Source organism: Hypomesus nipponensis, chromosome 5 (genome assembly GCF_054491055.1).
Source record: "Hypomesus nipponensis isolate SF chromosome 5, ASM5449105v1, whole genome shotgun sequence".
NCBI lineage: Eukaryota > Metazoa > Chordata > Actinopteri > Osmeriformes > Osmeridae > Hypomesus > Hypomesus nipponensis.
The window spans coordinates 3,312,065-3,325,000 of NC_140365.1; the positions used below are offsets into that span (position 1 = coordinate 3,312,065).

The window sequence follows — 12,936 nt, forward strand, 5'->3', positions numbered from 1 at the left end:
TAGTGGCGCCACTGACAAATCAATAGACAACAAGCGAAAGTTTTAAAGCTTCAAAGTACATGAGCGCCATATTGATCTAAACCGTAAAAAATATTTTCCGTTGATGCATTTTATATGGACATTTCAGCAGCATTGTTGCCATAACCTACTAGACTGTTGGTGGAGTTGGATCTTTATTTTATCACCAAAAGAAAAGAAAGAAATCACCCCCCCCCCCCCCCCTCTCTCTCTCTCTCTCTCTCTCTCTCTCTCTCTCTCTCTCTCTCTGACTCATCGAATGTGCCTCCCGTCTCAGAACCCCATACAGCCCCCTCCTCCCTCTCGCCCTGTCTCACGCTCCGGAGTGCATTCTCTGTCAGGACGGATGGAGCGTAGAGAGAAGATGCCCAGAGCCGCTCTGCCCCAACTCTCTAAACAAACGGGTAAACGACAATAAGTTGACGTTTGTCTGAGAAAATAACGAGAGTCGCCTCGCAGCCTGTTCTTTTTGAAGTTTACTAGAAGTTGGGCATCGCTCGTGCCAATATGGTGCCATTGTAGCGTGCAGTTGCGCTGAGACGGGTGTTTGTATGCTATGGAGAGCCGATGAGAATAAAGCAGCGTAGCTTTTGGAGACAGCCGTGATAGCACGCCGGTCACCGAGGAGCGTCAACCGTGTCTTCGTAAGCACGGAACGGCGCTCAGTTCAACTTCTGTCATTTGAATGGACATCATCCAATGCGCTAACAGGGAACAATGCATTAAGTGTAGAGCAACATACAGGTACAGAGCAAGTGGTCGGTCGGACACTTTATAAGATGAGGTTGACTATTTGAGTATGGAAAAGGGATGTCTATTTAATACGAACGCTTAAGGTTACGTGTCTGCTCATTGTTCGATGTTGTGCACTGATTGAAAGGGGACGACGGCAGTGGCCGTATCGAAACAGAACTGGATAATGAGTCTTCTTGGATACGCAAACGAGAGTCTACATTTAGCTGTGCCTTAAAACAGCACGTTCTATAACCTCTCATCCACGCCAGTACCGTGAATGTTCCCCGTAGATTTGTGGACGTTTCCCCGCATGTGGTTGGCGAAGTCACGTTATAGCTTTGCGCTCCGAGGGATTTGGTAAACTTCGCTCGCAGTCTCCACAGTGATTCTTTGTCTGAACGGATCTCCGTTCCCTCTTTTGGGGTATCATGGCAGCAGAGAGTCGAGGGGCATGGACTGCTTTTGCACCAACGGACGGCTGTAATACATTAGGATTTCTAATGATCTTCCTTGTGGATTTAATGGGTGTATCGGCAGCCAACATGGAGCCTATTTATTGGAATTCATTAAACAAAAGGTGAGTGGCTTAAGATAAAACCATGTTTCATATTACTTGATTTCGACCTTAAGTTATGCCTCAAATTAAACATGATCGGTTTCCCGTATCGCTCCAACTAATGTCAAACCTTGTCCTAGCCACCCGAAGCCAACTGTCAGAGGACTCCGGCCACCGATGCTATTTTGGTAGTGGAGCATGCCACCCGCTACTCCGGTTGTACAACCGGTCTATTTGCCTGTTTCAAGTCTCCGTAACAAAATTGTTAAGCTTTCAGCCCATATACAATTGATGCCCTGTTGTGACTAACATGGTTTGTCCCTATAGGATACTTGTTGCTGTGTTGTGAGGGACTGGCAGTGCTGGTCTGTCCAGGAAGACTGCAGTCTCGTCAAAAAGCCATAACATTCAACAGATGATCAGTTGGCGTTGGCTGGTTTTAGTAGGTCTAGCCAAGTCAATGGCCGGAAATTTTGGGAAATTTTTGACCATGTCCTATTCTGGGCCAACAAACGTTTCGATGATGTTAAGCGTGGGAATGCCAGTGTTTTTGGCAAACGGTTATTTTGTCCCTGGTTGTGTGAGAGAGGGGTGGTCTTCACGCATGACTGCCTGCTCATAAAGGGTCGCGTGCGTGCAGTCTGTGTGTTTGAGCCCCCCTCCCGCCGCGTGCAAGATTCCCGCTGAGTTTGGAATCCACGCGAGGGGGACATGATGAAACGGACGAGAATTTGGCCTGGATTTATCCAACTCTGCAGGCTACATACTGGCTTCCATTTTTATATCGAAGTTGAAGCGTTTCCCTTCACTGGGATCAGGAATTTGGAGGAACCCTATACGCTACGCATACTATAAAACATATTGTATGAATACATTTGTGAGAACCGAGTGATTTGATTTGAAGATCAAACCCACGGGCCGATTTGTCTTGGGTTAAAATTGCTGTGCAACTTTGGAGAGGGAACATTACTGTAAAGGCCTGACAGCATTAAGGTTTAAATAGAGTCGTATCAGTTGAGAAGTCGGAGAGTGAAAGAGCATGAGGTTTCTCTCATGCGAATGGAATCAAATCTGCTTCCAATATGTTTAAAAGGTCAAATGCTTACCCGCGCTTTATTGAACAGCGCTTCTTCAGTCATAGGTCATTCACACGCGCCCCCACTCATACACTCACACACACACATACACGCATACATACATAAGATGTATCATAAAATGTCGACTTATGCTTGACTGGACTTCAAGTGATCCATGTAGATTAGCTGAAGAGAAAAATCATAGGCCTACTTCTATTTGTACACTCACACATACAATGAAGCTAGAAAAGGATTAGGTTTCTAAATATGTGTCATGTGAAGCAGAGCTAGCACTCACTAATTGAGGTGAACTGAACAATCAGGTAAATTGTTCTTTTTCACAAACTACTCACTGTAACCAAGGTGACAGAGACCTTTGGGCTTTTGTTTACAAAGCACCTTTCTGTGACACACCTCAGGTTGTGGGCAAGGGAAGGGGAGTTGGATGCTCGTGGATGAGTGCGTTGGGTTTGAATGTTGGGACGGTGCTGACTAACAAATCTCTCATCCTTGTGGAGTTTGAGTGTGTTTGGGTGGTGCTGATTACACTGGAATTTTGAGTGTGTTGGGTTAGCATTCTATGACGGTGCTATACTGACAATGCTAGCGGAGTTTGAGTGTGTTGGGTTAGTAGAATGGGGCTGTGCCGACTTGTCTAGCTGTGTCATACTAGTGGAGTTTGAGTGTGCTGGGTTAGCATAATGGGGCGGTGCTGACTTGTCTAGGTGTGTCATACTAGTGGAGTTTGAGTGTGCTGGGTTAGCATAATGGGGCTGTGCTGACTTGTCTAGCTGTGTCATACTAGTGGAGTTTGAGTGTGCTGGGTTAGTATAATGGGGCGGTGCTGACTTGCCCAGCTGTGTCTGGTAGGCTTGTTAAAGAGGACAGTGAGCGTTACTGAAGGCAGACTGTCCATGTCCGTCGCTCCAGGGTGTGTTGTTCTACAACTCTCTGCCCCCCAAATGTGCATTAAAAATTAATCCTAACAGCCTGTTCAATATTTAATAAACTGCCCGCTAATTGGCTAAAGATAAAAGCCTGGTTAACTGGGCTAAGCGTTTTCGATTAAAACGTTTTTCAAGATTGGGACGAAGACAAAAGAAGCGGAGATTGGGTCTGTGGGGAGGGTTGTGGGGAGACAGTTTAATGAACTCTGGGTTTGGTGTTACGCTTTTCCGCTCTTCCCATCCTCCAGCACCTCCTACCACCCTGACCACTCCTGCCCCAGCAGGAGAGAGCCCTCCCTGGCGCAAAGCCGACTCTCAGGAATGTGTTGCACAGTTTGGGGGTGTTGTGTCGAGTTGTGTGTTTTACCAGTCTCTTGATGTCTGGACAAAGTTGTTTACAAAATCGTGTTGGTTTATCTTGGGAACAATTTAGACCGTGTCCTCTGAAGGCATTGATAGACCAGGGCAACAGTGTGTGTGTAGGTGTGTGTGTGTGTGTGTAGGTGAGTGTGTGTGTGTAGGTGAGTGTGTGTGTGTAGGTGAGTGTGTGTGTGTGTGTGTGTGTTATACTGTCTACTGTATTTAAGGGCCTGACTGCTTATGTGTTAGTAGCATGGATTTTCTTAAACTAAATATTTAACAAACAGACAGACTAAATTGAAGTATGGAGACTAAACATGGTGGAGGGCAGGTACCGTGGGCCCCATGCCCTGTGCGCCGCCCGCCATGGGCCAACCTGCCTGCCAACCAGCCAAGGTATGCCGTCAGCCAGACCAAACGTCCACACAAGTTTCTGCGGACTCCCGAAAGTGACTTTGGAAATGGCTCCAAAACAGGCCGTACCACTTGACCTCAGATTAGGGGTGGAAGCGTGAGGGTGGATAATCCTTCAACACAACACACTCCCAATAAACCACTGGAGTGGAGCAGTCCACTGTCAGGCAACAAAGCAGTCTGTGTGGGGATTACTCTCTCTCTCCCCCTCCTTCTCTCCTTTTTTCTCTCTGGATCATGCGCCATCTTCATCAAACACTCAGTTTGAGCAATGTAACATAGTTGACATCTTGGCTCAATTAATATTGAGATGCAGAGATGACTCATTCACAGTGCAAACATGCTCTGAGTGAACTTCTCATCATTCTCAGGTGGAGACATTTTCATTTTCAGGCACATAACCAGACCCACCCACACACACAACCTCCTCTGTGATGTTTTCATATTTTGGAGCAGGGTAATGTTTGTATAAATAATTGTATATGTGCGCTTCTGGAAAGGAAGACTTGGGGGCAGGAGAATGTAAGTAACTGAGATGAACCAGAGTTCTCGAGTATCTATGGGTTGTGGGAGAGAGTGAGGTCAAAGTTGACAGGAAATCCAATTAATGATTTGTGATATAAAGCAGCCGATCTGCTTCGCCGTTCGCTTGTGTACGTTCTGATGATGGATCAAGCCCACGTACGGCATCACATCAGCGCTCATTGCTTCACACAGCCACCAAAGTGCCTGCCAGGATGTCTGGCTGAATCTCTTCACCATCCTTGTCGTTTGAACATCCATTTCAATTTCAAAGGTGTGTCCCTGGCAGGCTATCGAAGCCTTGGCAGGGCATGACAGTGAGCTGTGTTGAATAGAGTAATTGCAGTCTTAAGGGCGGCACTGATGATGGTTTCACTGTGAGGCGGAGAACAACGACACAACGGAAAGTTCTGCTGTTCCCGTCAGCGGGCATGGTTGTATGAATTTCTTCTGCTTCTTTGATCCTTCATGCATTTTTTGATCTTATTTCCTGCTTGTTCTTCCTCTCTCTCTTATTTCTCTGCCTCTCCTCTCTCCTCTGCCCCTTTCCTCTCTGCATCTCTCTTATAAAGGTTAAGTGGCATGAATAATATTTCTGTATGCTTGCTTTGTGGAGCATTGTGGGTAATTGGTGAGCGTAGAAAGAAGAAGGCCATGGGGTCCAAACCGCCGTGTCAGCAGGGAGAACAGACATGAACAAATAGATCTGGCCAAGGACGTGTAGTTGTTTTAACAAACAAGGGCCACATTCCCCTTCCTACATGCACCTAATTGAGCATCGTTTGCCCTTGAACACAGCTAGCCCTATTTCCTTCCTTGTCTCAGATTTATTGTATGTCATCTATGGCCCCTCATGAATTTGCTTCTCTCAAAATATTAAATAATGTATGTGTGATGACTGGAGCCATCGCAAAGTGCAAGAGAAGGGAGCAGGGAGGTGGTTTCTTCTATTTTCTCTCCTACTTTCTCCTTCTGTGACTATCGGTTTCCATCTCTCTCTGTCCATCTCTCTCTCTGTCCATCTGTCTTTCTCCTCTGTGCATTTCTCTCTGTCTCTCTCTGTCTCTCTTTCTGTCTAAGTACTACCTGTTCTTGTCCACTGAAAGATATTTGTAGTCCATATTTACAGTAATCAGCATTGTGATTCCTTCATTGACGTTTGGTTTTTAATGTGGAGTTGGGTTAGCGAGGAGACCCCCAGGAAGAGACCTCCAGGAGGAGACCCCTAGGAAGAGACCTCCAGGAGGAGACCCCCAGGAAGAGACCCCCAGGGAGAGACCCCCAGGAGGAGACCCCCAGGAGGAGACCCCCAGGAAGAGACCCCCAGGAGGAGACCCCCAGGGAGAGACCCCCAGGAGGAGACCCCCAGGAAGAGACCTCCAGGAGGAGACCCCCAGGAAGAGACCTCCAGGAAGAGACCCCCAGGAAGAGACCCCCAGGAAGAGACCTCCAGGAGGAGACCTCCAGGAAGAGACCCCCAGGAGGAGACCCCCAGGAGGAGACCCCCAGGGAGAGACCCCCAGGAAGAGACCCCCAGGAGGAGACCCCCAGGAAGAGACCCCCAGGAAGAGACCCCCAGGAGGAGACCCCCAGGAAGAGACCCCCAGGAAGAGACCCCCAGGAGGAGACCCCCAGGAGGAGACCCCCAGGAAGAGACCTCCAGGAAGAGACCCCCAGGAGGAGACCCCCAGGAGGAGACCCCCAGGAGGAGACCCCCAGGAGGAGACCCCCAGAGCGACCCGCCCACCTGAGACCACCTGTGCTCCCCAAATCCCGACGCCAAGCCTCCCAGCTTCAACGTTTCCGACCTCCCGCTCCAAAAGACTGACCTTTGTTGAAGTGTTTGTCCCCACGGGAGCATTCGATGACTCTGCTGTCACGTCGGGTCTAAGTCAGGAGCCGTTTTTCGATGCCCTGTGAGTCAGCATCCAGGAATGTGCCTGCTATCTGTCAGCCCTTAGCTCATTAACCAACACTGATACCAGCTCAGAGATACACTTAGGGGGCTCTTCACATGGAGCAGCACTCACTTAGCCGGTCTGGCTTTGGGCTCTGTGTTCCCAGCCTCCCCCTGTCCTCGCACTGCTCTGGGCGGCTGGCTGTGTCTTCTCAGGGGACTGATCGACTGCCATTGTGACCTTTACGAATGTCGGGTTGCCAGGCAGAAAACGTCCCGCGAATTCAGCTAGGCTAGCTCTAGCTAGTTAGCTGAGGCGCGGGATTGCATTCTACTCTCATGTGACCAGAAGCCTGGTTCTGTTTCAAAGCAGCACTGCCATGCCCAGGTGGGCAGGGACTGGACTGGTCCAATCAAACAATGGTGGTGGGTACTGGTCCCATCCAATCAGGTTGGGTGGTCGGGTCCAATCAGACCAGGACAGCCGTTTGAGGTTGCACTCTAAGCTGAGGAAGTACTGGAAGGTTGCGTAGGACCGATCAGATGCAGACACACACACACACAAACCTGCAGACACATTCACAAACGCACCATGTTTGTGTGTGTGTGTGTCGTACTGGTGGGGTGAGCTGGCTGAGAGCTGGAGGGTACCTGGTGCTTCCTGGTACGTGCCCACAGAGAACCTGCAGAGCACGCTCTGGTGCTGGGGAGGGATTTAGAGCCTGCAGCATGAATGGTCACCCCTACCACACACACACATACAAACACACACACACTCTCTCACACACACACTTCCAGCCTGACCACTGAGACAGAAAGCAGGAGAGAGAGTTTCATTCACATTCGTGTCTAGTGGGGTGTATATCCAGAGATGGTGAAACAGGTCGGTAACAAAGCTGTAAATAAAACAGACAGCAACAGCTCCTCTCTTATAGACTACCAGAAGAGGAAGGAGGTTGAAGACAGACTTGTTTTCAAGAGGTACAAGTAGAAAATTCTGGTACAGCACAACATTGTGCGACATGAACAAACACACACAAACATTCAGATAATAGTGTTGAATGTGTCTCTGTAATACACAAACCGCGGGTTCACAGATTGAAATGTGAAGTCAAAGTTGCCCTCCGCTGTCTCAGGAGTTTAAGCACTCCCGAGACAGATTCATTTTGACCAGAATACATGGGATATTTATAGTGGAGATTACATCTGCAATCATGATGCATCATTTATGAATGGGACCAACCGAAACACCACATTCTTGTTTTCATCGATGCTGACAAAGTAGCAATACTAAACAAATTGAAAAGACTGTTTTTAAGACCGAATTTTCAAAGGAAAGAAGGGTTTATGGGATCCTAATAGTGCGCTATATGGAAGAAAATCAGTGATAATGTTTTAAATTTGGCGTTGAATACTTAATATGGGTACTCCACTGCCTTACCTTTCCTTGGTAACCCGGATGTTGCAATCTGAATTTGTTCGGCTCAATATTTTTCACCTCAAATTTCTTTGGCTCAAATTCCTGATCGTATTTTGGGGATCTGAATTTCACCTGAATGTTGTTCTATTTGAAATTCCGAACCTTGACATTTTTTGCCTCTTACCAGGTCTTTTTCTGCCCTCAAAGCCAAACTTTGTGTATCAAAACAATAAGCTCCAAGTTAGGTGTTGACCCCGCTGACCCGGGGCAACCTCGTGGCTGTTTGATGCTCTAGGCTGTAGTTTGACGATGTGAGTCTGGCTTCAGTTGTGACTGGCATCTGGCAGCGCTGCCTCTCTCCCCCTAATCAGTTATGTCACATGTGTTGAAATGTCACAGACACACACGCCTGATTGGCCACTTGAAGGGTCCGTCATGGGAACGGTGACATTAGGAAGGAGAGAGAAAGAGAGATCTGTGGAGATACCGAGGCACAGATGAAGGAGACCAGGGGATCCTCAGCAGATATCTCTGCTCTGCACTAAGCTCTGCTGTAATTGAGATGTTATCGTTTCCCTGCAGTATTATTTCTGATCACAGGTCGTCTTGGTTTAAGTGAAGGAGGGAGGAGGAAAGATGAGGGAAGGAGAGAGCAGCATGGTGGAGGCGGGGAGAGAGCAGCATGGTGGAGGTGGAGGCAGGGAGAGAGCAGCATGGTGGAGGTGGAGGGGGGAGAGAGCAGCATGGTGGAGGTGGAGGGGGGAGAGAGCAGCATGGTGGAGGTGGAGGCAGGGAGAGAGCAGCATGGTGGAGGTGGGGAGAGAGCAGCATGGTGGAGGTGGAGGCAGGGAGAGAGCAGCATGGTGGAGGTGGGGAGAGAGCAGCATGGTGGAGGTGGAGGGGGGGAGAGAGCAGCATGGTGGAGGTGGAGGCAGGGAGAGAGCAGCATGGTGGAGGTGGAGGCAGGGAGAGAGCAGCATGGTGGAGGTGGGGAGAGAGCAGCATGGTGGAGGTGGAGGGGGGGAGAGAGCAGCATGGTGGAGGCGGGGAGAGAGCAGCATGGTGGAGGCAGGGAGAGAGCAGCATGGTGGAGGTGGAGGCAGGGAGAGAGCAGCATGGTGGAGGTGGAGGCAGGCAGAGAGCAGCATGGTGGAGGCGGGGAGAGAGCAGCATGGTGGAGGCAGGGAGAGAGCAGCATGGTGGAGGTGGAGGCAGGGAGAGAGCAGCATGGTGGAGGCGGGGAGAGAGCAGCATGGTGGAGGCAGGGAGAGAGCAGCATGGTGGAGGTGGAGGCAGGGAGAGAGCAGCATGGTGGAGGTGGAGGCAGGGAGAGAGCAGCATGGTGGAGGCAGGGAGAGAGCAGCATGGTGGAGGTGGAGGCAGGGAGAGAGCAGCATGGTGGAGGCGGGGAGAGAGCAGCATGGTGGAGGTGGAGGCAGGGAGAGAGCAGCATGGTGGAGGTGGAGGCGGGGAGAGAGCAGCATGGTGGAGGTGGAGGGGCGATGGCGTTCTTTCTCTGTGATCAAATGTCAGCAGGCTCTCGGGGAGGAGGGAGATAAACGGAGGAGAGGCCGACTGAAGCGCTCTAAACCCTCGTCCTCCAAGCCTTCCTGCTGGGGGAGGGCAGGGGAGGGGGGGAGGGCTGGGGAGGGGGAAAGGGGGCACAGTGGTGTTAGGGGGCCACTGGGGAACGAGGAGGGGGGAGGGCTGGGGAGGGGGAAAGGGGGCACAGTGGTGTTAGGGGGCCACTGGGGAACGAGGAGGGGGGGGGGCTAATTTGGGGTGGGGGGAAGGGGGGTTGACATTTTTGTGACACTCAGATGACCTTGTGGTTCTGGCTCGTAGGGATCCCAGGTGTGTGTAGAGTGTGTGTGTGTGTGTGTGTGTGTGTGCGTGTGTGTGTGTGTGTGAGAAAGGGGGGTTTGGACGGGTCCGTGAATTCCCAGTAAATTGAAGGCGTCCTCTGTAAGCCATGGGGTTTAGCAGGAATTAGACGGAATTCACAGTGGAGGTCCGGCCACACTATAAAGACCACCGGCCAAATCCCCGAGGTCTGAGAAGTCGTGTTAGAAACAAAAACATAAACCATAGCTGCATAATTGACCCAAGGATTATTAGTGTGAATCCTTGCTGCGGATTAGCGTTACATTTACAGGGATTAGTTGTCCATGAAAATGTGTTTTAAAACATTATGCTCTGCTGCTAGCTGCTGCCACTTTGAATGCAAACAGACCAGCGTCATCCCAGTAGACTTCATCCAAACCTCATCCAACGACATCATTCTATATAGAACTCCACTGCTTGGTCTTCCCAGTCTTAAGAAGTGGTCCAGACCTCATCCAGCATCATCCCTCTGTAGACCTCATCCACCCATCACTGCTGGCCTGCTGAGTTTGAATTTCTTTCTCTCCTATCTTCTCCTCTCGTCTCATCTCCTCTCTGCAGAGAGGATTGTGGTCTGGTCTGGTTAACGCTGCTGAAAGTGATATCTCCATGAGGTCTGATCTGTATTCAGTCCAGGAACAGTTTCAATAAGGGACTCCTGAATGATGGAATAATGTGTGTTATCACTGAAGGGGTCTCAGAGGAGAGAGCCCTTCTTACCACGACACACCACACACACTCTGGAACACACACACTGCACACCAACACACACAGTCAGACACACACACCACACCAATACACACATGCACAGACTTACAAAGTCATTCATCCTAACGCGCACACACGCATGTGCGCTCACATAAATCACACAGACAATACCACACATACACACACACACACACACACACACCATGTCAAGACACATGCAAAGGCACACATAGACTAGAGTCTTCCTCACAACCACACATGCATGTGCACACACACACCAAGTACATACACACAAAGACACACACACACACACACACCTGTTCTATCACATCTCCTGCCTCCCGAGGCCGTGTGGGCGAGTCTGTGAATGATGCCATGAATATAGGAGAGTCCTCACACAAGGCGTCAGACAGACAGAGGGGTAAATACCACACTATCAATCACTAGTTTCTATGGATACCTTCCTCACCTCTCTCCCACTCTCTCTTTCTCTCTCCCACTCTCTATTCTTTCTCTCCCTACCTCTCTCCCTCTCTCTCCCTCTCTCTCCCCCGTATCTCTCCCTGGCAGGTTCGGGGATGACCGGGGCTACGTGCTCTACCCCCAGATAGGAGACCGTCTGGACCTGATTTGCCCCTCGTCCAGCCCAGCGGGGCCCCGGGCTCCCAACGAGTACGAGTTCTACAAGCTGTACCTGGTGTCCACGCGCGAGCAGGCCGACCGCTGCGAGGTCATGGGCCCCCCCAACCTGCTGCTCACCTGCGACAAGCCCGCCAGCGACATGCGCTTCACCATCAAGTTCCAGGAGTTCTCCCCCAACCTCTGGGGACACGAGTTCAAGAGCCTCCAGGACTACTACATCATCGGTGAGTGTGTGTGTGTGAGTGTGTGGGGGGGTACATTTTCAAAATGGAAGATGGACCTTTATTTTTACAGCTACTGGATGTGTGTGTTTTGTACTTTTTCAAAATGTAAGATATTTTATATCAGCACCCTGATGACAGATGCTAGATGGAAGGGTGTGAGTGCGGGTGTGTGGGTGTGTATATGTGTGTATATATGTAAATGACCTCAGGGAAATAACAACTAATTAACCTATCTTGGCATTTGCTAATTTTTTCAATATGCCAGTAATGACTTGGAGGACAGTCAAAGCAAGTGAGCGAGCACACAGCAGAGAGGGAGGAAGTGAGAGGCGGAGAAAGAAAGGAGGAGAGAGGGAGAGAGGGAGAGAGATAGAGAGAGGACAGGGAATTTGCTCATCGGCCCGAGTTTTGCATATTTGCATAAACATGGCGGTCTGGTTTAAGCAGCAGTGTTTAATTGGCTGTAATATGCAGTGGAGAGCTCAAGGGCACTCTGGAGGGATGACCCTAGCCCACCAGGACACAGGCCCTGCCGCCAAGCTGTCTGACACCCCCCCAGCCTCACCCCCCCCAGCCCTGTCCAACACACAAGGGCAGAAGTGTGTGTCGGTGTTTGTACTTTGTGCTCGTTTGGGTGACGGGGAGATGCTTTGCGGATCCTCTTGTCGAGGGTGGACTGAGTTTTGCTGCTGCGTTCATTCTTAGCCCTGGTCAAGGACCCTGCAGACTGTGTTAGCCCGTAGAGCTTTCAGACTGGTGTATAGATCTAGTGTTGTGTTGTTAGAGTGTGTGGTGAGGTGTGTGTGTCGTGTTAGAGCATGTGGGGAGAGGTGTGTGTGGTGTGTGGTCCCTCAGGAACAGAGTAGAGGGGCTTGATCACTCTTACATCTCCCAAGGGGATGACCCCCCCACCACACACACACACACACACACACACACTAACAACCTGATACATATGAGAAGCAGACAGAACACTGCAATCACGTCACACAAAACAAACACTCTAAATAATTCACCTCCCTGAGCGATCTGTCCGTTTGGTCTGCTTGCAATCTGCTCGTTGTGTCCATGTGTGTGTCTCTGTGTGTGTGTGTGTGTGTGTCCATATGTGTGTTCATGCGTGTGTGTCTGTGGATGTGTGTGTCTGTCCATGTGTGTGTCTGTGTGTGTGTGAGCATGTTTTGATTGTGAAACTGTTGAAATACAGTAAGCTGTGTATTGGCATGAGAGACGGATCTTGCTGTATCTGTGTGTGTGCGTGTGTGTGTGCGTGTGTGTGTGTAAGAGAGAGAGAGAGTCTATGACTGTGAGCGTGAGAATGTGCGTGAGTGTGTTAATTGGTGTGCAAGTATGTCTGTGTGTGAATGAGAGTGAATTTTGTAGTGTCATAGTGCATCAGCAAGTGCTGTTTATCGAGGTTAATAATTCAGCAGCGCTTTGGATTATTTATCAAAGTTAAAAGGAAATGATAGAGAAGAGGAGACAGCTGAGAGAGAGAGAGAGAGAGAGAGAGAGAGAGAGAGAGAGAGAGAG

General features: G+C 49.9%; 1 protein-coding gene across 2 annotated transcripts in view; it reads left to right on the forward strand.

The window, feature by feature from the left end:
- Positions 1-372: 372 nt before the first annotated feature.
- Positions 373-12,936, forward strand: part of LOC146287814 (ephrin-B3-like) — a 24,559-nt gene continuing 11,995 nt past the window's right edge. For both annotated transcript variants that reach the window (XM_084698759.1, XM_084698760.1), the window contains exons 1-2: positions 373-1,330; positions 11,108-11,403. In XM_084698759.1, coding sequence (XP_084554885.1) covers positions 1,182-1,330; positions 11,108-11,403 — 445 coding nt within the window. In that variant the 5' untranslated portion in view covers positions 373-1,181. The remainder of the gene's footprint in view (positions 1,331-11,107; positions 11,404-12,936) is intronic.